Genomic DNA, 26,072 nt, shown 5'->3' on the forward strand with positions numbered 1-26,072 from the left:
AGGGAGCTGTGCTCCTTTCCTAGGAGCACTCTGGGGATGCTGGCAGTGGAGGATAAGAAAACAGGCAAAAATGAGGGAAAAGGATTCCCTTTGTAGATCTTCCAGGAGGAAGACATAGTCACAAACTGAGGATTATCAGCACCTGAGAAGCTGTTAGTTTACAACCCAAAAATTACAGCCTACACTGCATTTGCTTGTAGGCTTTCTGCAGAGCCACTGTTTGGTTTCTTTAGTCTTAAAGCAACAAGCAAACCTTGACAATATCTCAATTTTCCTAAAGGTTTATCTTAACATTGATGAAAAACATCTAGGAGAGATTCAAATGTGGTTGAGTTGAGCTACTTATATTTTCTTCTCGCTTCTTGGATGAAGTGCTGCTAACTTGATTTCCTATTCTCAACATCCCATTTTCTGCCCAACTGCTCACCTTCTATGAGCTCTCATTTGGTTTTTCAACATTGCACGGCTGTCCTGATATTTTAAATGTTTTCCTCAGAGCCAGAGTTTGCTGATCTTCACAACATGGATGGATGGTTTAAGAAGCCTGAAGTTCTTTTTGAGGCAGAGATTTGTTTAGGCCTCGGGCTGGCCCTGAGTTAGCTTGCTATATTGCATGATGTGATTTTTAATTGTATACACGCACTTAGAGACTATGTTAATTTTATTTGTAAAATTCTGCAAGGTGAGAAGTCCTAGACTCCTAAAACAGAATACAAATAAATAAATAAGAAGCCCCAGATTCCTATGCACGTCAAGTCACTCGGCAGCTTCCTATTTTAGGGTGTCAGACACTTGAATCCTTCATCGCCCTTATATTCAAGTTTCATTTTCAAAGCAGATCTGGAGTCTGTCATAGAGCCACCGGAAAATAAAGTGACACACTGATCGGCATATGCAGACTAGACAGTCTGTTTTTTTGCCATCTGTTCCTGATTAAGAAAGATTCTTTCCCTACAGTGTTGTGGATGACTAGAATTGGAAAGAGGTAATACACAGAGTAAACCACCTAATGGATTTAAATGTCAAGGGGCCATGGTAACATTTGTTAACATTACTGGAGGCTAACACCTGAATTAAAGCATTGGTTCTCAAACTGTGATCATCTAGAGAGCCTTTCCTGCTTGCCTGCAGAAATGGATGGACCAGGATAGAAATTTTGGGAAGGGAAGCTGGAACATTTACATACTCTGAGTGAAAACCAGCTAATTTAAATTGAAACCAGTTAGTGTTGCCCAGTGTTACAAGACCTTTATGTTAGTTCTGTTCACCTGGAAGCTGAAATATTTCCATAGCATTTTAATTTGGCAGACTCACTCTTTTGTGCACCATAGACTGAGTGCCTGTATTGGAAACAATGTTAGCATTTGGCATGCTATGCATTCTTTTAATATAAATGCAAATGCATTTTTCTAAAACTAATTGTGGAGTTTAATCCAATTTGTTTTCATAAAAATCCAACAGTTTATTCAGGGTTGCTAATACTGAGCTGTACCTCCCTAGCTCATTCCTGTTAGGGTTTATTTAAAACAGCTATTTGAATTCGGATGCTTTTTTTTTTTTTTTTTTGTAGGCTCAAGGCTATCTGGTAAGAATTTAGATAGATATGAGTATTTTAAATAAATCTGTAAATTAATTGCAATGCCGCTATAAGTTTATATTAGGGACTTTTTCTTCCAAGCGATTATAATTTCTGTTCAGTTTCTAACTTTTAAAATACATTGTAACATCTTAGTTTTAACAAAGTTAGGCACTTAGTGGGATCTGGAATTGGATCTGTCTCAGTATCCTGGTGAAGTAGAAGTGGTGAAGATGAACCAAGAAACTAAATCACAGAAACCATAAAATATCTTTATGATAGAAGGAACCAGAAACTGATTTGAGCCAGTGTAGCCTTCTCTATCAAGCAGCATAACCTACATTTCCTAGGTATCCTGAAATGTCCTCAAATCCTAAACCAAGAACAAATACCAAAAAAGAGATTCAGCTCTGAAGCTCACCTATTTCCAAGTGTGACTCTGCTGACTAAAGTACGCTGTTTGCTAACCATATGGAGCACCGCGGAGTGATTGCCCACCCAATTCACTTTTCCTTAAATCAAAAGCTCCTCTTCAGCTGCAGTCTGCCAGGGAACCATGTCTTCCCCTCTAGTCTCCAGTTTCCTTATTAGCAGCCACTGAAAGATCTAGCCACTCATATCCTATTCTATTACTATCTTCAATATCATATTAACTGATTATTTGTAATAAATGCCAGGAAATCAGCTCAATAAGCTGTGTCATCTTCATTAACATTAACTAAATACATAAACAGAGTAATGGCCACATCATCTCATTTATTATGTCCCATCCTGTAAATAGGCACATCAACTCCTTGTCTCACTTGAAAAGCAAAGCCTGAGTATATACCATCCTCAGAACAGACTTCACTTCCCACGTGCTTCAGCTCTCTTTTGGGATCTGTATTCAGTGCAAGGTAAAGGAGGATTTACAGTTCCCTTTGCCAGACTCGTGAAATATGTGGAATGAAGCTTTGCTATCACAGCGGCCAAAATATATTTTCATCTTGGCTATAAGATTAAATGTATGACCTGTCATCATAAAACCAAAGGGGTTGTTTTTGTACGTCTTTTCTTTAAATGCAAACACTGCTCTGCATTTTAAAGTAAGTCCTTAATCCGAGTCATTTTATATTTTTCACAGTTTAAAAAAAGATGGGAGTGTCTCAAAAAAGCTTCCTTCAGGGAAGCCTGCAATGATTCAGATGCTAACCCAAAATTCTGTGGTCACAAAATCAAACAGGAATTCTTTGTTGTGAAAGATATTATACACCCCACTTTTAAGTGACTAAGAAATCCAGCAAGAATAGCTTCTCTCACTGTTTTCCTACTTGCAGGTCTGAAGTTTAAAGTCATCATGATACACAGTAGTAGGTAGAGAGTTGATAGTCATGCTGATGGTTAAGGCTGCCCAACATTTTCCATTAGAAGACCCTGTTTCCTGTTTTCAGGTGCTCGTAACTTTGCCAAACTTCAATCAGTTGGGCTGAAATTTTCCATGTGGGGTGTTGGTCTCAGGCTACTTTTTTTTTTTAAGCTTCAGCTAAAAATTTGGTTTTGAAAGTTCAGTCACTTCCAAGACTGTTGTTTTGCCTGTTAAAAACTTCCTACAACTGTTTCACTGAGAAGCTCTAGTAGGTTCATGTTTGGGAGTAGGGTCTTGAAATTTGGTGGGAGAAAGCAGGTTACCCTAGCGTCAAGGGTGCCTTTAGCTGTTCTCCTGACACTGAATGAGGCAAGGGAAGTTGTGTCAAAGAAGTGTGAGATCATTTAATTAAAGCCTATCATAATGCAAATGCATGAGCAACCTTAATTGTGTCATTTCCTAACTTTTAAGAGCTTGACTTTACCACTTTAACATTGTGTAAGATGGGTTATTGGGGTGTTTTGGGGAGGCTTATATATATATGAAGTTAACAATGGCTCAAAATGGTTCTGGTCTATTTCAAGTTGAATTTTGGGCAATAATTCCAGACAGTTCTAATTTTATCGAAACTTCTTTGCACATCCGCATTTTGAAACAAAATGTTTGCCATCAAAATAAGTTATTTTGGTAATAGCAGTATTTATGTGCCTTGCAGCTCCCTGACAACCACTGCACTCTTGCACTATCTATAGTTCTAGGGTAAAGTGACTTGCTTAAAGGAAGAATGTGTTTGCTACAGTCTTAACATTGTTCTCTAGTGTCTGGACAGAAAAAAGAAATGCAGACGGAAGTGAGTTTGTTTCTATAGATACATATACCTCCCTTGTGTCCACTGCTTGCTGTTTTCAGCAAAACTTTCTGCTTTGAGGCAAGGTGTGTCTCTCTCCCCTCTCCCTCCCTCCCCAAATTCACATAATCCCAACTAAAGAAACAGCCTCTTCATTTCTTTGATAAAATTGCTGTCTAATACACTGGAGTACAGCATATTAAATTTAGATTTTCTGTAAAGTTTTGAGTAAAAGTGAGTAACACATAATGCTCCAATTCTAGAAGCCCAAAGTAAGAAGATTGTTAGAATAATGGCTACTAAAGCTTTACCTGCTTCTAAACTCCTGGAAAGATATTTGCTTCTACAATGATAATACATTGTTTAATGTACAACCCCAGCAAAAAAATCTTATGGTTTCCCATAAATGGTTATCAGAAATGCAAAGACTTTAATTCTTCTGTAAACAATATTTTGTGGCTGTGGTAAATAACTTGCAGTAACACATTATATTAGTGTTTGTTTATCCCATCAGAGGATTGCAATTATCTCATCTTTGTAATGCCCAGCTCTGGTGAGAATACGCCTCATGCTTAATCTACAAGTGATTAGATTTGTGATTCCACAGGTCAGAGAATTTCCACGAAAACAAGACCAGAAAGAGGCACCACTATAAGTACAGGAAGACACAAGTGTATTGAATGAAGAACTCAAGAAGTTAAAGAAGAGCCTAATTTCTCGCTACTTACATACATGCGGTTTGATCCTGTTTACAAGATTTACATTCTAAAATGTATATTTATGGACATTAGAAAATACTCACATTGGGACTTAAGATGATCAAAAAGTTCCTACCTAAACCCATTCAGAGCACCCTGTAAGGTGGATTGTGGCTTTGTTACACTATGGGTCATATTACGTTTCATTTCTCGTTTAACTTTAGTGAGCACATTTGACGTTGTAGAATCAGAATGAAGATGTAGTTTTATCTATTTTAAGTGATATAAGGTAAATGAAAGTAATGAAAGCTGACATTATTTGAAATCGTCTTGCCATAACTGCCCTTTCAAACCAGAGTCTTTTTATTATAAAACCTAAAAGAAAAAGCAATGTGAGCTTGAAAAGACATGGTCTCTTCTTGTTCTGCATGTACCAGTTCCAAGTCAACCAGAAGTTATAGAAAATTCCAAATCCAATAATATATACAATGCACAAAGATACCTGCTAATCTCAGTACCCTTAATTCAGTGATAATTATTGCTGGTAACCTGAAGGCCCAATTTTGCTCTTACATGATGTAAATCTGGAGTAACTCCACTGAAAACAATGGAATTACAATATTACATAACTGGCTGTGATGGAGAAGAGAATCAGACTCTATATGTAGTCAGCATTAGTATTTAAAATGCATGTCACACACCACACAATTTCAAAATTACCTTGTTCTTACCAGTCTGATAAAGCATACATAGGATTCCATTCTGGGTAAACGCCTAACACTTTGAAGACACCATGTTTCTCATTACTAGCAAATGCTGTATCTTATGGGCAGCTATTGAGGATTCTGTGCATCAGAATGGATTGCATTTCTGTATACATACTTTTCATTACATATGCTGGGAAACAAGGGTTATTTAGCCTCTGACTTTTGTTCTCAAATTACATGATTTTAAACCTGACTCCTGAAATACTCTCTTTAACCACTAAATGATTTTTGACTAATGTCATTTTGAGCTGCACAATAACACTCATCAGATAAAATGATAAATGGCATTTTTCATGCAATAAAGTAAAGGTAAACTTCTGTTTCTCTAGTAGACCTATGTAATTCTTGGTCATATCAAAATGGCTTCTTCCATGAAGGCAGATGAACCACACCGCACATCTGAGGGATGACAATTTTGCCATGTTCCAGTAACTAATGCAATCAAGCCAGCCATCATGAAAATTTCTTTGATGACTCCTTTTGGCCGCAAGAAAATACTGATCAATGTGGAGGGAACAAGTACAATCAAAACAAATATTCTGAATGTATATGTAACTCCCTTGACTTCAAAGAGGTAACGCCAGCAAAGTATTTGGCCCATATTTATGCATATAACTCCAACTGCAGACTGCAATGGAACCCAAGATTCCAACGTGGGGAGGGATAGCTCAGTGGTTGGAGCATTGGCCTGCTAAACCCAGGGTTGTGAGTTCAATCCTTGAGGGGGCCATTTGGGGATTGGTCCCCCTTTGAGTAGGGGGGTGGACTAGATGACCTCCTGAGGTCCCTTCCAACCTTGATATTCTGACAGAACAAGGAGTAATGGTCTCAAGTTGCAGTGGGGGAGGTTTAGGTTGGATATTAGGAAAAAAACTTTTTCACTAGGAGGGTGGTGAAGCACTGGAATGGTGGTGGAATCTCCTTCCTTTGAAGTTTTTAAGGTCGGGCTTGACAAAGCCCTGTCTGGGATGATTTAGTTGGGGATTCGTCCTGCTTTGAGCAGGGGGTTGGACTAGATGACCTCCTGAGGTCCCTGCCAACCCTGATATTCTATGATTCTATGAACAGTACTTACCCTTGACCAATTTTTTCAAATCGTGTATATTTCTTCTTAGGGTCACCAACACTCACAATGCTTCCTGAAAGAAAAAAGAACAATGAAGCTCTCTTGAAAATGAGTATTATATCTTCAGTGACAATCTGTGGCAAGTCAAAAATCCACCATTATTGCCTGGCATCATTTGCATTATGTGCAGTTTAGATTCAATATACTACTAGAGCACACAGATTAGAAATAAGAGTAGCAGTTTAATAATTCAGGTGGCATCTACTGGTTTTTTTTAAATCCATTGATGAGCATGTTTGCCTCTGGAGATGGAAAGAAAACTAAGAACACGAACTGTAGAGAAGAGCTCACGTAAGACTCAGATATGAGTTAACGAATGAATAAATATGCAAATGAGTGTTTGTATACTTAAATGTTAATGAGCGCTAGCATAACAATGCTAATTTCCTCAGAACTAGCTAGTCTCTTTATGATTCCGCAGGGGGGTTCATACTTTCATATACTGAACCCAACTTTGTTTTTGGACTCAACTTTTATAAGCAGTTGCCATGTAGACACGAGGAAGAAAGTGATAAAGAGTTTCCTGGAGTGACTCTCCATTAGCCCTTCCTTGGTTTGCCTTTTTTAAAAAACAACAGTTAACATCAAATAATTAATTACAGGCTTTTGACAATCTTTATGATGTAGGCTTCATTGTGAAAGAGATCTAATTCACTTATATAAGAGCAACACTGCTTGTCTTCAGTCTGACTTTGATCAGTAACAATTATTTTATTCGATACTTTACAGTGAACACACATGCTAATCTTACTACATGAAACAGCCTTTTAAATGGATTAGAAGAGCAGCAGTATTCTTCAGACTGTAGCTTTTAACGTCTTTAAAAAGTTATCTACATTAATAAGGTGCTGGTAATTTTATAAATAAATTGATCTCAACAACAAGCTATGGTGGATGGAGTGCTGCCCTCTATTGAATAATTATTGCAACAACAGGCATTGATTGAAAGGCTTTGCATGTAATATTCAGAAAGTTGCAAACGAATTAAGGGTGGGATTTTCAAAAGAGTGTGATTTAGGCACACAAGTCCTATTGAAAACAAAAATGCTAATAATTTGGTAGCTTCTTGCTTGGCCAGCAGTGTAAATGGGCTGAATCAGGAGCAAATAGAGCAGTATTTGGGAAAGTGTGTGTAAGCAGAGTCTGAATGAGCTCTCTCCTGACATCTAGTGGTGAGCTGTGGAAAAGGACTTCAGGAGTTGATCTCATTTGCATGGGCACACCCACCCTGCCTAGGTATTCAGCACGATGGGATTGCTTGCCCAAATGATCACTTGTGGCTTCTGTTAGATCTCCAGTCTCCTTGTTACTGGGGCAGGAGTAATAAAGGGTTGTTATCCTTGTGTGAACTGTGGGCACCAGAACTGTACCTCGCATACCCTGATTGAGAGACTTACCCTCAACTGAATGGCACTCGCTACGCAGGGGACATGGGTTCCAAAACCCAATGAGTTAAGAGAGGGTGGGGACAGGTACTTTTACCTGTTGGTGTGGTTCCTGTTTAAGGATTCTGAACACCATTTGACTCCCTTTCTCTCCACAGTATAATAAAAGAGCTAATTTAGACTCAATTGAGGGTCATGTCATATGCTGCAGAGCTGAAATCACTGATACCTATATCTAAGTATTAGACCTACTTTGGGACATTGTCTCTATTGCAAGAGACTGCCCAGTGTGCACGAGTAGTAAGGCTCCTCCACTAACAGCTGAAATCACTGAGAGCTGTGTTAAGTGGTGGGCCCTGAAGACATCTTGTCGAGTGGCCAGGCAGGCAGCTGGCAGAGAGGAGTGGCCAGCAGGGTTGCTGGCGGAGAGGGCCAGGGCCAGGGCCAGAGCAGAGTCCTGCAGAGAGGTGCAGCAATCAGTGGCGGGGCAGCAAGCGAGTGCCCAAATCAGCGGAGCATGTAAGGTGCCTCCTTACCCCCCTTCCACCCAGGGTGGGAGGTGAACTCTGCAGATGAACCTCTGAACTCTGGGGCTGCACTGGGCAAGGACAGCAACTGTGAGTGGGGTGCAGAGAAGGGACGGGCACATTAAAGGGACTTTGAGTTGCTGGACTTAAGAACTTGACAGGAAAAGGACACTACCCAACCTACTTGAGGGTGGGTCTTTTGCTCATGGTTTATGAACAGTAGTTGTGGTGTTTTCCCAAATTAATGCTGAGTTTCTTCCCTCCTTTTATTAAAAGTTTTTGCTATACTCAGACTCTGTGCTTGCAAGAGGGGAAGTAATGCCTCTTAGAGGCACCCAGGGGGGTGGTATGTAATTGTCCCAGGTCACTGGGTGGGGGCTCAAGCCAGTTTGGTGAAAAGGAACTCCTAGATACTCAACCCAGCCCTTGTTGCTGCTGGCTCCACCTGGCAGAAGAGTTACATGTGCTTAAATTGAGTAATTGAGCCACAATCTTATAAACCCAAATCATACAAAATTAATGTTACTTTTTCTAGTCCACTTTCCTAGATAAAACATAAAAACTGATGAAAAGTAAAATCTAAAAACTTAATAGCAGGGTAAATAGCTACTAAAGATTTAATGTACAGTGTACACTACTAAAATATTTTGAGAAGATTATTCCTTAACTGAGAAAAAATGTCTGGAATGCGATAATGATTTGTGTGCACATATCTGGAAATTTACACCCCTCTCTCTCTCTTGTGTTTACTTGTACTTCCAAATTATGAACATCTAGTTGAGCTGCCAGTAATTGTAAGTAAGTCTCTTTCTCTCCTGTCTATGGTATTACTATGGTGCTCAATGCTCTGGCATCTAATGCTGATGGGTGTCTGATTGACTCCTCTCCGGCCAGTGCAGTGGGAAGCACAGATACTGTCTGGTGCACCCTTTAGTAAAAGAATCCTGCTGGTCAAGGCAAGATCCCTAATGGGGAGCTGTCGGGAATGGGGATGTGCTGTGGAACATGCTATACTATTCCCCCAACCAGGAGCATCATGAACCGCAAGCCAGCATTTGCTACTGATCCCAGCATATGTTCTTGCTAGCTGGAGGTGCAGCAAACGGCTCCCACACGCCTCATCCTATAAGAGTGCAGCACAAGGTATTCTAACTGTATTTTCAGACTCCACCTCAAACATTTATTGAACTCAGCATTTCAGGGACCTAATGTGACGAAGTGAGACTGTTCTTAATGGTTCCTCTGAATAGTGTAGGGGTGCCTCAGTTTCCCCTATGCAGTTCTTAAGTATCTAGGTGGTGGGGTAAGGGTGTATGATCATTGCAGCGCCCTAGAGGGCAGGTGTGTGCAGGGGTCTGGACACAGAGAATGGCCGACACCCTGTTTCCTGGCAACTGATGGCCTGGGCCCTTCCCCTCTGCAAGGTGAGAACTAAAGGAATCAGGTGACCTCCGGGCCCGGGAAAGGGACAAAGCCCAGAGGAGGTGGGGGGTGCTGGAGGGAGTTTCAGTTTGGGGCTAGGTGGGACATGGAGTGAAGTACAGATGTGGTTGTCTGGCTCACTGCCCCCCAAAATGCACCCAGCTGAGGGGTCCTGTTCTCTGCACCTGCAAACTCTGTGTTAGACCATGTTCCTGTCGTCTAATAAACCTCTGTTTTACTGGCTGGCTGAGAGTCACGTCTGACTGCGAAGTTGGGGTGCAGGACCCTCTGGCTTCCCCAGGAGCCCCACCTGAGTGGACTCACTGTGGGAAGTGCACGGAGGGGCAGAGGATGCTGAATGCTCCGAGGTCAGACCCAGGAAGGTGGAAGCTGTGTGAGCTGTGTGTCCTGAAGACAGGCTACTCACAGAAAGGCGACTGCCCCAGAGTCCTGACTGGCTTCATGGGGAGCAGTTCCAGAGCATCGCCCAGGGACTCCGTGACACCTAGCTAGAAGTTAACTAGTTTACACTTAGGTGGAAAAGCAATAATCCCCACACACTGACAAATGAGTGATAAATGGAAGAGGAAATGGACTCTCTTCAAGTGTGTCATGGGTTTGCTCAAAGCAAACTTCAAACAGAATGACAGCACTGAAATGCTATTGATTCCAGTCCACTTATGCTCTCTGAAGTTGGCAGAGTGATTATATACAGCCACTAACCAACCCCTTACCACAGATTGAGAGAAGTGCAGTAAATGCGTTTAAAATAAAAATAATAAAAATGCCATCCAGAAAGGAGAAATGAAATGATTAGATTTTAAAGTAATTAAATACTTCCTATGATAGAGCAGTGATTTCTGAGGAATACAGAAACAATTCTCTGTATTGTTCTTTCAGTTGGAGACACATAATCACAATACTTTACTGTCCCCTTTAACCAGAGACTTTTTTGTTTAGCAGGGAAAAAATATATTTCTAATGTTTGTTATTTTAAGAAACGGTAGTGTCCCACTGACAGTGGATTGGTATTATCCGTAATTAGAATGAAGGGCATTTTAGGAACAAAGGGAACCCACTTACACAAAAATGCTTCATGGTGAGTTGAGATTCATTATAGCAGAGAGGAGCTGTCTAGCAAAATAGCCACTTCTTCACCTTGGGAATAATGATATGCTCTCTTGATCCTCTGCAGTGGCGAGGGACACTGGCTGCTGGGGCAGGGTACACCTTATTTTCATTTGGTAGATGATGCAGCAAGATGAGCCAAACTCTGTTTTACTCCACAGCGGGGACAGCTGCATGGAGACTTACTTCTCCTGCATGGAGCAGCGGCAAATGCTCTTTAGCCTGGTCCATGCCACAAAAAATACCCATTGCTGACAACAGATGCAGCTGAATTGATAATGAACACTGTTTAGCGCCAATCAGAGCCTAGAATAAACTGTGTTCAGCATCACTTCAGAAACTGTACTTAAAACCTGCAGTCTGCAAGGTAGTAACTGCTGTAATCCAAGGGGAGTTGCACAGTGGAACTCTATTAGAGCAGAGATGCTTCCTATAAGAGTGAGCTTCCTTATAGGAGTAGAAATCCATTGAAATGCATAATGCAAGACAGGAGTTTTACTGTATTCCATTTTGCTACAAACAGAATTTCACTACAAAATGACTGGTAACTTAAAGACAGTGATCAGTATGAGTCTCTAAAGAATTGTATCCAGAATCACTCTAACTTAGTGCTGTGTTGAATACTACTAAATCTGTGTCTGCATAATGTATTATCTTCAGCTAATTGACGGCAATAGTGTACCCATCAAGAGGACTTTCGGGGAGCTCACTCAGAGGTGTAACAAGACACTGGTTTCCTGCTACAAGAGATCAGAGAAGAAAGAGACTAACAAATATATTTAGGTCAGAATTTTCGGAAGTGGCCACTGATGTTGGGCATCTCAACTTTCAGGTACCTAATTTTGAAAATTACTTTAGTAAAATTAGTTAGTTTCTCCTCTCCTCTTCCTTTTACACCAGTGCAAATCAGAGTAATTCCACTGAAGTCAACATTATATTGTTGTAAGACCCCAATTCAGGATAGCACCCCCTAATATAGGTCAGCACTTAAGCATGTTGCTAACTTTAAACTTACAGTTAAGAATATGCATAACTGTTGTCCTGAACAGGGATGGACTTAAGCACATGCTTAAGTACTGTCCAAAATCAAGGCCTAAAACAGGCATATATGAATGCTGAATCAGGACATTTATGTTTTACAATTATAATGGAACATACTAATGATTTCATTATAGACAGAATTTCATTTTATCCAATCTCAGTACTAGAGCATTTACTCCCCAGTAAAATATGTGATGAAAGCAATCACGTGATATTTCACACAGAAGAGAATTAAATTAATTTGAAGGCTAGGATTTGGAGGCAAGGATTTCTTTCTAAAATCTCCACGTCACATATTTGCTCGAGGCAGACCTTCAAAGACCTTGCTCATGTGGATATCAGATTCCTGAGATAGCAAAAGGAGAGCAGGTGGTTGTAATGCTTCAAAGAAATAAACGGAAATAAATCCAGGGCTCAGTTCTAAACTGAGAAACACGGGCAATTATAACTGTACATCTTGAATAATCCATTGCTGCAGGTATACATGCCTCACAAAACCAGCAGTGTGCCTGGGGATCTCATGTTAGAAGCATGACTCAAATACGTAGCCTCAGCTAAAGTAGCCATTATGAGTTGATATGCAAGGGGGTAACTACCTGCACTAGAAAATATCTTCTAACTTACTTCATTGTCTCCTGGGTACTGCCTAGCTTCTTTGAGATCCAACTCTTAAAAGATCTACCATAGAATCATAGAAATGTAGGACCTGAAGGGACCTCAATAGGTCATCTAGTCCAGTCCCCTGTACTCAAGGCAGGACTAAGTAATAACTAAACCACTCCTGACAATTGTTTGTTTGTTTAACTTGTTCTTAAAAGCCTCCAATGATGAAGATACCACAACCTTCCTGGGCAATTTGTTCCAGTGTTCAACTGTCAGTTTTTCCTAATGTCCAACCTAAACCTCCCTTGCTGCAATTTAAGCCCATTGCTTCTTGTCCTACCCTCAGAGGATAACAAGAACAATTCTTCACTCTCTATTAATCTACCAGTCAATCTGCAAAAGGCACATTGCACTGAAAAATCTACAGTAGTGTTTGGGTTCACACTTGTAAGGGGTAAACATTAGGATTCACGTCAGGTTGTAATGATTTTCATTAGTCAATACTAGCAGTGATGAACAAGAGACACGCTGAGCACAGGTACAAGCAGTAATGTGCCTGGTCAGTGAAGAGCCACACTCTCTGCCGTGAAGAGGCTGCTGCTATAAAAGCGTTGCATTACAGATGATCTCAAACTTTGTATTCATTTTAAGGATACAGTTTTCGCAGTTCAGAATGTTGTTGACTTCAGAATCAAATGTAAAATGTTAAAAAAAAAAAAGATCTAGAACTCTCCACTGAAATTATTTATCAACTAGTTAGAGCTGGGGACAGACTGAAAGGGCCTATTCTTGGAATCTGAGTATCCATCTGCTAAGAAAGTAGCAATAATCAGTCATTTTGCTTAGAAGCCTGAGAAACCTCTTTTGCTCTAGACTTACCAGAGTTTGGTGTACATCCCTGGGCCATGACCAATATATTTTCTGGGGTAGCTCACAGGTGGACTCATTAGAGAACTATTTGGTTAGGAATTAATTGTGACAAAGTCTCATGTACATACTACAATAGATACATTGATGGTTAGCTACTGAGAGATGCTTGCAGAGATGTAATGTAATCATTTCTCAATGATTTTAATCAGCATCTGATTACTCCAGGTTACTGGCACCAGCTTCTTTTTAGACACTTTTAATGAGTGAAGAAGCTAAAAAGTAAAACTAAACTGAGTATAGTATAAAGACAGATTTCTATTAAAAGGCAATTTTTTCAGGGTTTTACAACTTCCATTATTTTTTATCCATCTTGATTAGATAACATACACCTCACGGCATTTGAGCACCAAACCCAGCTCCACACTCTTTAAAATGCATCCTGTCCTGCAAGAATGGAGCATTTTTTTAAAAAGGGACTCAGTCTTTTAAAAGGAACACAACTTTCAGGGCATGAGATTCCCGGAAGGCAGGAGGAATTTTATAGGGGTTTGACTATGTATATGAATTACATGGTGACTGTAGTAATACCATATTTTGTTGAGATCCCAACAGAATTTACAAACTGAGCAAGAACAGGCTGAGATGATGCCTAGTTGGAAGAACTCAAAGGAATACTTAGATGCTACAGGAAGTAGTGGGTATTCCATCAGCAGCACTGTAATGTAGCCCTGCAACCCGATGGCACCCAGCTACAAATCTCGGGTCAGGTCAAGTATGAAAATGACATTCTTTGGCTCGGGTCAGGACATTTTTAACATCGTTGTGCATGTGACTTCTATTTTCTGAAGCCCTCGTCCAACTTCCTATTTTTGCCTCTCTCCTCCTCCCTGCTCCCCTCCCTCCCCTTTCCCAGTCTCCTCCCCACCATTCCCCTGCTCCTTCTCTCCTTCCACCCTTCTTTCTTCAGTCTGGCTTCTTTCCCCCTACCCACTGTCTGAGCCTCTAGTCAGTGACCCATAGCTCTCCAAGCAAAACTAACACCCTACAAGTGCCCTGCATGAAAAAAAGTCAACACTCTTGGGCTTGGGTTGAGTTCTGGTCGAGCTTTAATATTAGGCCTGAGCAGACCTCCAGTGTAGTGCTGCTCTGTATTAACAGCTGAAGCTCCCCACTCCAGAGGCTGCTGCATTTCAATGGTTGGTGCCTTGTATAGGTAGTTTTAGTTACTGGACCAAATTCATCCTTGGTATATATAAATGCCAGAGAGCACAGAACTGTAACGAAGATACAGTCATAAAGATCTCCCCTCTATACCACTAAATCTGCAATCTGAGTTTAATACAGATTTATATGAAATCACAACAGAAACAGTGGCTTGTAAATATGAGTATTTACGTACTAAGGGCTAAGCTAAAGCTTAATGAACTTAGCCAGGCTGGGGCAGGAGGAGAGGAGGTGCACGGCCAAAGCAGCAGTAATTGGCGACATTATGCCTCTGCAGACCCGAAACAGACATAGTACTGTTAGGATATAGATATTCAGGCCTGTCTGCAAAGGCCTGTACTTTAAGAATTTAGGTGTATTCTTATCGCTTGGCTAGTTCTAGAGGTATAAAAGAAAGAAATCACTGTCTGCCGGTATAAGGGCCTTCTCTTACTGTGACAGATTGAGGCCCTGTTCTTAGGCTAAGGCCTTTGGCTAAGCAGCAGAGGCAGCCATAAGCTAGGAAGCGAACAGTCACATCCTCACATTCCAAACTAGTCACACTGAAATAAGGTGCTATTGGGCTGTTAGGCACGATCAGGACAGGATTGTATTCCTATCACCTCCAGAGAAAGGGAAGTGCCTAGAAAACGTAAAAGGAAACTGAGTTTGATAGCATCCTGTCTGGCAAGAACTCACTTATCAATAGCTGGGATGTGAAATGCTCGCTTCTGTGTTGTCTTGTCGTTGTAGTTCCCACTTTCCTATTGTTTGTCTGTATAATCTCTGTCTGGTTCTGTGATTGTTCCTGTCTGCTGTATAAATAATTTTGCTGGGTGTAAACTAATTAAGGTGGTGGGATATAATTGGACAATATGTTAGGATTGGTTAGTTAAATTTCAGGAAAATGACTGGTTAAGGTATACCTAAGCAGAACTCAAGTTTTACTACATAATCTGTAGTCAATGAGGAAGTGAGTGGGTGTGGGTGGGGGTGGGCATGGGCATGTGGGTAAGGGAAATGGGAGCAGGGAATGGGAGTAAGGAAGTTGGAATCATGTTTGGCTAAGGGTAGGAATGGGAACAGGGACACAGGTCTAAGGCTCTGTGGTGTCAGAGTTGGGAAGGAGGACACTAAGGAAGGAAACTGGAATCATGCTTGCTGGAAGTTCACCCCAATAAACATCGAATTGTTTGCACCTTTGGACTTCAGGTATTGTTGCTCTCTGTTCATGCAAGAAGGACCAGGGAAGTAAGTGGGTGAAGGAATAAGCCCCCTAACAAGTACCTTGAGGGGAGGGGATGTTCACCAGTTGCACTTGCTACTATTGTAGAAGAGGTGTAGTATGTGTTTTCTCTTCAGCCCAATGGACACCTGTTGGTGACTCAGTACACCAGGGGTTACTAGGCAACAGTGTTCAGTTTATCCAGAAATGTTCTCTCTCTCTGCTGCACATTAGAAAGCACAGGCAGGCAAATCACAGTTGTCCACTGAGAAGGAAGGGATTCCCTCCATCTCTGTTTCCTGTCCATCGAGCACAACTGCAGTGTATACAAGAAAGCCCAAGTGTCCCAGTGACACTAAAATAAGGACATTCCTTCTGCATGCATACAGGAGAGACACATAGAGACAACCTTTTATTAAACAAGGGGTAAGGCCAGGACACTTACTCAATTTCTCTAGGATCTCTTCATCCGTCATCTTGGATTTTTTTCGTTGCCGGTCCGTGTTTCTGTACAAAGTGTTTGTGTTTGAGTTCTCAGGCTGAGGGGTCAAAGCCTCTTTAACTAGGGCTGGTGCAGCAACAGGTTCAATTACAGACCGAGTGTAGATCTGCAACAGAAAATTATTTTGTGGTCAGAAAGGTGGGTCTGGAGATAGATCCCCATGAGATTTTATCTCACACATAAATAGGGACTCTGCCAACTTAAGTGTCACACTGGAAAAAAAACAAAAACATATCATGTTCCTTTACTTACTATCACCAATGGCAACTTACATTAAGATGTTTGTTTCCTTTGTGCATTTCTCAAAACATGGACAATGAAAACTAATGAAGTCAGTTTTATCCTTATTTATAGTCAGTTTCATTTTTAGGTTGTTGGTTCTGCAATTTTATGTTTCAAACCCTGGAGGGGAACATTTACTTGCTTATAGTCTGATTAAGCTCTGAAGGGTGACTGTAAAAATGACATTGTGAGGCTCTGTGTCTCATTGATTCAAATTCTGCATTTACACGTACTGCCTGGGAATAGAGAATCAAGCTGGGCTCTTTCTGACCTGGGCTGAAACTCCAGGAAAGAAGTGCTGGGAAAGCAAGAAGACAGACACCTGGGGAAGAGAGGCTGTGCCCAGTTTGGTACTGGGGTGAAAGAATGAAACTTCAAAGAGAGAACAGACGCTCAGGGAGGAGAGGCTAGGCCCAGATGAAACTGTAGGTGAAGACTTTGGGCCTGAATTCTATTTTGAAATATTTTGTGCAGGGTTTAAAAAGTTGGATCCCCAGCAGGGGAAATGTGGACATTTTAAGGGGAAACTGAGGCAGGCCTCTGCAGAGCCATGCTTGGCTAGTACAAGGCACTACAGGGGAGGAGCATCTCTTGACAATCTGTAATAAAAAGATTTTTGGAACTCAGTTAAAAATGCTGCTGAAGATGCATGAGGCAGAAGCGTATCCAGCTCATCCTCCAGAGCAGTGGTGGGCAACCTGTGGCCTGTCAGGGTAATCCGCTGGTGGGTCACATGTGGCCTGCGGGCCTCAGGCTGCCCACCACTGCTCCAGAGCCTGTGATGGCTCTGTAGGACAAACAGGAGTAATAGTAACAAAAACTTGTTTTAGAGCAATTAAGTCGGAAGATAGGAGTCTGAATATACTGGGAGTAGCAGTCATGGTGCAAACCTCACCAAAGCCAATGTCTGCTCAGCTGAATCACAATGATCAGGTTAGATTCAGCAGAGCTGGATATAGCTGATTTGTATTTTCATCCTCCATAGCAGTGCATTTAGACATGACAGATCCCAACGTTATAATAAAAGGCCTTATTATTTTCATGATGGGGACCACATCTTAATAGACTCACTATCTTGTGGAATTCCCTCCTTCAATTTGTAATCTCGCAGATCACTTCTCCCATTCACAACTGTGTAGCATGGAATACCATCATTAGGAAAACATTTATATACTGTATCTGTCTTTTAATATGACAAATGCTTTGTCCTGTTAGAAGACACAGAATCGCACTGTCTATATTTGCTCTTCATTTCATCTCCCCATCACATTGGTTCAGTTTCTCTCTCTCTCAATAAGGAAGCAAGGAGGAGAGCTAGCACTATCGTAAGCCTTCTTTCGACTGACCATGGCTAAGTCCACATTTATATATCTGTATTTTAAATAACATAGTATTACATACACACAAACACAATACAAAAACTGAACTCAGAGTTTCACAATACCTATTGGCAGAATGGGAAAAGCTCAAGATTACACGAAAAGCTTCAAATCAGAACCTGCTGGCTTCTGTAGGTTCATGGGAATTAAAAGAGGTAGTTAGGATTCTAACACTGAGTCTTCACCCAAAAGGAACTCTATACACTATTTCCTATTATAACAGATATATCTCTCAGTTATACCATACAATGACAACAGTAACCAAAGCTGCTAGTGAGCTTACTGATTTTGTATGCTCAGGTCGTGGTGCAATAACAGGTGGAGGTTCATTGTCATCTTCTTCTTCTTCATCATCTTCATCCTCTTCTTCTGAAACTGGGGGAGCTAAAGGGGGTTCTGATGCAGTTTTTGTGCTCTGTGGATAAAAGGGAGCAGCATAACTGATTGTTCACTTATTGTTTAAAGACAGCATGGGAGGCTTGTTAATAATGTACAGCATAAATCTACTCAGACATAACAGAGAATTTTACATTTATATTTAGTTGTAGAAACCTCAGTTGTTAGTTGCATATGGTGCATTCTTTTTCTATGATTACAAATATATGTATTGTTTGGTTAATTCATTTTGGTGTTTTTCCTCTGCCTCTTATTTATTCATGGCCAGTCTTGGTAAGATACTAGCATTTGGGCTAGTGAATTGTATCCTGTGCTGCATTATTAGAGGAATTAAGTTAAATAAAGGCAAATAAATCATTCATTTACATACTTAATGAAAGACTAATTTAACTGAGAACAATACTTGAACAGATGCAGGAGCTAGAAAATCACCTCTAGTTCCTGGTTAATTGCTTTGGCAATGTGTTTGCAGAAATGGTAACAGTTAATTAAGCTAATAAGTCTACCTGTTAGACTAAGGCCACGTCTACACTACCTGCCGGATCGGCGGGTAGTGATCGATCCCTGATCACTCTGCTGTCGACTCCGGAACTCCACCAGGGCAAGAGGACACGAAGTAAGTGATTCTAAGTCGATCTAAGATATGTCGACTTCAGCTACGCTATTCTCGTAGCTGAAGTTGTGTATCTTAGATCGATCCCTGCCCCTAGTGTAGACCAGGCCTAATTAATGCACTTCAAAGCTCAAAGGATCCTTCATTAAGTCTAACAGGAAATTCTGCATTATAGAGAATAGCTATTCATTTTTTTATTATTTTACCCAGCATAATATTATTTTTTCCTGTTTAGATGCTTTTCACATTTATCTTCATCTAATGCTTAATGCTTAGTATTTCTGCTCTTTGCCAGGTTTCAGTGAATCAGCAGTATAACATTAATGGGGCTGCAGCTACCATAAACCCAGCGACTAAACCTAAAATGTGGACTAATGGCTAGAATTGCTAGAAGAAGAATAGACTGGGGAAAAAAATCCAATCAAACATTTACCAAATGCTGAAGGGAATTTTATAGGGGGGTTAAGAGAAGGAACACAGAGAATAACATGGTTATCAAAGCAGGATCTTAAGCTGACTGGGGACACTTCTTCTAAGTAATCAGGTCTCGCACATAACCTGTGAGATGATCACTTCTCTTCAGTACAGTACATGGCATCAATGAAAAGATTGTATGGATCATCCAATCTAAACCCCTATAGTTTGCAGAACAGTTCACTACATCATTCCTACCACTGCCTGAATTAATTTGTCCTTAAATATATATTCAGTGATATTGCATCTCCCATGAGAATCTATTCCACTGCATAACTGATTTTACTGAAAATGGTGACCTGTAAAACAAGTTATTAAAGTGTCAAAACTTTAGAATTATATGCTGCATAACCCAACTACCGGGACAGAGAAGCATTCACCATATACTATATGATATCATGCAACTTTGCCAGAGTTTGGAGCTGTCTTAGGTGGGAAAGAGTATCTATTATTCTGTAGCATATCACATGACTCTAAAGTTTCCTGTTTAAAATTCATATTTTACAAACTTACACATTTTTGAAAAAAAATCATGCAATAAAATAATCTCACTTCTATGATGCCAGACCATAACAAACCATTTCCATACCCTAGAAGGGTTCCTCAGTTGATGTGACAACACTAGAATTGTGAAGCTACACTACATACAATAACCTGAATATTTAATACCAGACTTGTATTACTGGGTGAAATTCAGTTAGTAGGATTTGAATGATTTCTTTGTATTGCAATAGCGCTCCCACCTTCCCTCTTATATAAGATTCCTGTTGAATCCCTTGAGTAGGCTATTCTCTTGTAGGAGCTTGTATCTTGCTACTGGTTATATCCCATGATACACAGTTATAGTTCCTAAGGACACCATAACCACTGGTAGGAACCACTTTTGAAGGCCATACTGATTATATTCCTATGTGATTGCAGTATTCTTCCAGAAATGTATTTTATTATGGATAATGGATCTGGCTTTAGTTAAAAAATTTAACTGTGAAACTGAGTCACTGAATTTAAAATAAAGGCCAAATCCCTAATTAATTATTGATATTTAATGCAATAATGTTAATACTGATAAACTCAGTCAATATTAATATGTACATCATAAATATATCTCCAGGATTTCCACAGTAATTCAGCATTAATTATAATGGACCAATATTTAAAACTTTCTTACAAATTATTTCAGTGAGTTCTGAATAATTTCTAATTTTATGTTCAGTCATATAGCTAATTAAATCACAGAAGTACAAAAGCAAAAAAATTTAGTAGAGATTTTATTTTAAGATGGAAAAAACTACGCTAAAGTGTAATTAGAGAGCCTGGAATAACACACTGTACTACAGAATATAAATCATAAAGGGCTGGGAATAGTAAGCAATTCCTCATCAACAAACCCAGACTTTAATCTGTCTGTCAGGTATTATACAGAAAATTAAAAATAGCCAATGGAATCTAAATACCACTGCTGCAAAGATGTTGTGTCTGACTTCTTTCAGCGGAGGCGACTGGTATTCTAAATACCAGAAAATTCAGAGTTTATGGCTTACTCCACCACACTTACACAAACACCATAAATGAAATTGCTGTTATTTTTTTACACTCACCGAAGGATGGGCTGCTATGTATCCGTGGGCGCTCTTATCTGAAAGGTGCAAAAGAAGATTGGCTAGATACTTTTCATAACAAAGCTTGGTCTGGGGAATCCAGCCGAACAAGTTCTTCCAAAATTCGTCGGATTTCATTCACAACACCCCTTTGGCAAAACCAGTTACTTTATAAAGATGACAGCAAGGTGGTGGAATGATCTGGGTTATTTTTTTAGTGCAATGTCTGCATTTTACTTTAGTGTCTGTTTTCCATGTTTCACTTGACCCTTTACTATCCCAAAAGAGCTGGGAAGTGGTTCGGCACACGTCTCTCCCCAATAGGGAAGGCAGTTTGAAGTCAGGCTTATGATAAAGTCACGTGGATAAAAAGAATGCAAATACACGCATTTTTCTTTCTAGTGGGGTCAAAACCTTCTGACAGAAAAGATTTAGTATAACCCTTCTCATACTGTGATTGTTCTATTATTATGGAGCCACAATAGCAACTCCCTAAGAATGTACGTCAGTTTCCCTTCTAAAGCGGATTATGAACACATCATCCCTCTAGCTTTTGCAAACACACACACATGCACAAAACTCCGACAAGCCTGAAATTTTGCATGGTTGATATCTTATTCCAGCATTCATTGTTATTTTAGTGGGGGTAAATTGAAGGTTAGTCAGGCAATCAATTTTTTGAATTACGGGTCTCAGTTGAGCCACCAGGTTCAAGGAAGTAACTGTCTCGACTGGCACTGATGGCGGCATTTTTATTAGCTCTACCAGATGAACAATTTCAGGTCAAGAAAGTTACAGATGCTGCTCACACGCTGCTGGGTTTGAACGCCACGTTAGCGGAAATAATAGCTATGTCTTTACAGACTTAACTGTATCACAGCATTTTTGTGCAGGAATCATGTCAATAATTAGGAGAGCCATGATACAGAAAAGAACACATCATTACTAAAGCCACACACACTCTACCCAGTCTGAAGCCTCAGCGTCCTTGGTAGACATGATTTATTATCAGGCAACAGGGTTCCTTTCGCTAACAAGGAAAAAAAAAAGAACACACTGAAAAAAATATAAACTAAAATTCAGAATTATTCTCCTTGAAAACATTTTCTCAATGCTGCTTAGTGACCTTGCAGAATGTACAGAAAACCCAGGGATAGTGTCACATTTGGAGGCTTCCAAATTATGGCACCTCGATTGCAATGAAATCCCCAGAATGAAGATGCTCCAGGCTCTAGAAGTACCTCCTTCTCTTTGATCCTTCATCCAGATTCCTAGTAAGACTCCATGACAGTAGAAATGTTGTATTCATTTCATATATTTATGCATAGCACCCATCTCCCATGCAGATTACTAGTTATTTGTGGCTTCCGAATGAAAGAGCCAGTGACTGTTTCACAAATCCTCTTATTTAATTTTGAAAACAAAGTAACAAAAACAACCAGATTATCCAATTACTCTTCCACATTTGCAACTGCATCTTTGGGAGGAAGCAGCATTCAACTCCAGGATATTAGATCTTTCCTTGTCATTGGAATGTCTTTCTGGTCACTTCTTTGCACTTCAAAGACACTTGTTTTACTTTTGAACCAGTTTGGCTTTCAGTTTCTTGCACAGCATGGCTTCAACTTACCTCCTGAAGTAAAGCTCATGTATTTCTGGTTGTTAACTGTCTCTTTGGAATCGTAGAATTTGAGAACATCTAAAACAGCTTGTGGATTCTTCTTTTGCTCTAGTTTTGTTATATTGGAGGTCTGTAACAGCCTGGCCCACTGCTCTGGAATTCCCTGTGGATGCCAAGTAGAAAGAATGTTGATTTAGGAAATTCAGCAGCCACAACCAGCATAGTTCCTTACCAAGAATCCCATGCTACCTGTAAGATTACTTTCAGAAACTTTAATTGATGCCTTACATTTAAAATAAGAAACTGACACAGTAGATGTAATCATTCTCTTCTCTATCAAAATACAGAGCTAAAACCGGGATCCAACTTTTAAAAAAGAAAAGAAAGTTATGACTGACAGGAAAAAACGTGCATGAAACTCATCTTTAAATCAACTCTGCTCTTCCATGGAATAATGATTTAAGGCCTAGCTGGTTTTCCTGGTGATTAAGTGCAGACATAACAAGACTACTCTATATTTGTGGACAACACAGTGTATTTTAGGAGCTTTACACTGGATTTTCAATGCTTAATGGAAATATATAGTTGCTGTTCTAATTAAAAGATTAGCCCCCTCCCCTGATACATTTATTTGACAGTACAGTATGTCTAAATCAGGGGAGTGTTGTTTCTAGTTTGGAGAAGGGGGCAACAATTTGGATTGAAACGTAAAAATTGTAACACTGAGTTGTAACACGGCTGCTGCTGCTGCTGCTAAGGAAAGTCTCGTTTTCCAGCACCCTTAGCTCTCTATGCTGCTTATTAAAAATGTATAGAAAGTAGGAACTCAGAAAACAGGCTGGAAGTGCCAAAGCCTAGCATGAGTTTTCAATCATCTTAGGCGGGAGGGTGACATTTGGAAATCGATCCAATCTTGGAAAGCTGCAAATTTGCATTGGAATATTATTGTTGACAAATTGCTTTAAACATCCAGTATAATTTCCTAAGTTTCAGAACCTACAATTTTCCCCTTTTACCACACAGCCAACATCTAGCAGCGAATTAGAGGAGCTACCGAATAAAGACTATACCTGAGGTGCATCTATGCATAACCTTGGTGCCACCCCAGTCTAGATATACATTTTACATGGCTTCTTCCTTCGAAGTTCTCTGCAAATCAATGTGTGACATGGGCCTCCAGAGTTTTGGATTAATGACAAAAATGTGGGATAAGCCAAGCAACAAATCTACTGCACACACATGAACCTGCTGCTGCAGTGCTATGACATCTCAAAGAAGCACTTTGATGCAAGCTTCTTTTGGGCCTGTGACGCACCTCTGGAAGCTTCCCTGTGCACATCTGTGAGCCATAGAGATCTGGCTGTAATGGACGTAAATAAAGAAAGAAAAGAAAGTTAAAACAGAATGTGGGACAACTTAGAAGGTGGTAAGGAGGTGAAACCAATGGGCCAAAATGGGGAAAATCCCATCTAAAGTGGGAGAATTATGAGGTAAGTACCAAATAGATTAGGTGCTGGACAGGCTACAAGGAAGACAGACTTAGGAAAAACAGAAAAATCACAATTGTTCCAAAGTTTGGAAGCATCATCCCCCTTTTTACCAGGTTTTTTTTCCCTCCCTTACAAAAACATATTACTGAGGATTCACGGCAAGTGACTGGAAAAATTACTCTGTTTTTTCTGTTTTTTAAAACCAGTTTAGCAATTTTTAACAGCTGTATGCAACTTTTTCCATTGCTTTTCCAGTCCTGAGATCATAACTGGCCAGTGCACAAGTGAACAAAGTGCAACTGAGAAAGTAGTTGTCGAATTCAGATTTCATATTAGAAGGACAAGTGTTGCTATAATACAAGTAATGTATATGTCAGAGTGAAAAACCTAGGAAACTTTGGACAGACATTTGTTAGGTCACTAAACATTTGTTTAAGTCACCTTGGATCTAAAGCCATGACTTCCTCCAACTGGCTAAAATCTTAATCAAGAATCTTTAAAAATTTGGGGTGGGGCCAGTTTTTATTCCAGACTGGGGGTCAGGAAACTATTTCACTAAAAGGCATGGCTTACAAAATTCACTTTAAAAACAAAATGAAACAAAAAAGCTACAAATCTAGAGCCTTCCTCCCCTCAAAATAATTGCAATAACTTCTTCAAAATAAATAAATATAAAGCTAAAGACGCATGGTTCCACCCAACAGTTTCCAAACAATTTTATTTGGTGCTTTGTGCCCTAATTCTTAGCAATCATGGTTGCTCCAAGCACAGTGAAATGGAGTTTTAACATGCATACATGAGTAACAACATAGCTTGATGCTAAAACCTTAGAGCCAAAACTCAGGGTCCCATGCAGGTGTTCCTGATTCCGATTCTAGATGCAACTAATAGCAGTCAGGTAATACAGACACGGGCGTGATTAACATTGGGTTTTAGAAATTTTTCTATGCATTGCGCATAACCCATAAAGCAGACATGGCTGGCATGACAACCACTGTAATCGCTTGAAATTTAAAATATTTTCACATTCCCATGGCACTTCCAAACTTTTGAGAGACACAGACAGTGCGATCACTAAACAGTGGGAATTTTTTTAAAAAAGGTGTGTAGCTATTGGCAGTCGCTTCAGCAAAATTTACTTACCGTGTGACTATCTGGCTGACAAGAGACTTGTGTCGAGGTTGGGAAAAATCAGGGAAGCCAAATGTAACACAATACTTATATCTGGTGACTGGAACTAGCTCGTGGCTGTGGGGCAAACTGTGGTCCTTAATGGAGCAACATTTCCTTTGACTTGAATGGGCTTTTTGCTGCATTAAGTACTGCAGAAGTTGGCCTATACCAACAAGCCTCATGATCACCAGGCTTTTTTTGGGGGGGTGGGGTAAGTATATTCTGATGGCGCAGCCATCTCTTTATGGCCGCAGCCCACTGAATTAACTTCTGCACTCTCATGCTTCAGTAGCAAGTATGTATCATTTTAGAAATAACTATCCAACAAAGTGTGGCTGGACACTAGGAAGCTAGTGCCCATAATTTAAATGGGGAAAAAAAGTAATTGAAAAGAAATCACTAATATAAAACTGGGTCTGTCCAGAGAGATGTTGCTTTCTATAAGAGGCCAGGGCCTGTGCTAATGTACTGCCAATGGCATTAGACGTGAAAATAAGAAGTCTGATGCTGCAGACCTACTGTTTTGACGCAATGGATGCGGGCAACAATATTAAAACTGATCCAAATGCTGATCTCTGAAGTGCAGGCAGAGGGTGCCTCAGACCTGAAAACTTATTTTTGTTGTTGTTCCACTCCTTTTTGTTCCAGCTGGTAGGGAAGTGAAAATGACTGGGATCATTGTCTACCGGTGCACCAGGGAAGATAATTGTGATCCATTCACTTTTCTTCCAGCCAGAACACAGAAGGGAATGAGCACAGGGAATAGAGACAAAGAGAGCAG

At 40.1% G+C, this 26,072-nt stretch overlaps 1 protein-coding gene across 9 annotated transcripts in view; it reads right to left on the reverse strand.

Annotated features, from left to right (window-relative positions):
* PAK3 (p21 (RAC1) activated kinase 3) overlaps positions 1 to 26,072 on the reverse strand; it is a 220,260-nt gene that overhangs the window by 17,950 nt on the left and 176,238 nt on the right. For 8 of the 9 annotated variants that reach the window (XM_073361188.1, XM_073361189.1, XM_073361187.1 and 5 more), the window contains 6 exons: positions 23,944 to 23,988; positions 22,638 to 22,791; positions 21,008 to 21,045; positions 18,210 to 18,341; positions 16,209 to 16,371; positions 6,309 to 6,372 (listed from right to left, as the gene is read on the reverse strand). In XM_073361188.1, coding sequence (XP_073217289.1) covers positions 6,309 to 6,372; positions 16,209 to 16,371; positions 18,210 to 18,341; positions 21,008 to 21,045; positions 22,638 to 22,791; positions 23,944 to 23,988 — 596 coding nt within the window. The remainder of the gene's footprint in view (positions 1 to 6,308; positions 6,373 to 16,208; positions 16,372 to 18,209; positions 18,342 to 21,007; positions 21,046 to 22,637; positions 22,792 to 23,943; positions 23,989 to 26,072) is intronic. The other variant, XM_073361191.1, reaches the window with a different exon arrangement.

This window comes from Lepidochelys kempii, chromosome 9 (assembly GCF_965140265.1).
Source record: "Lepidochelys kempii isolate rLepKem1 chromosome 9, rLepKem1.hap2, whole genome shotgun sequence".
NCBI lineage: Eukaryota > Metazoa > Chordata > Testudines > Cheloniidae > Lepidochelys > Lepidochelys kempii.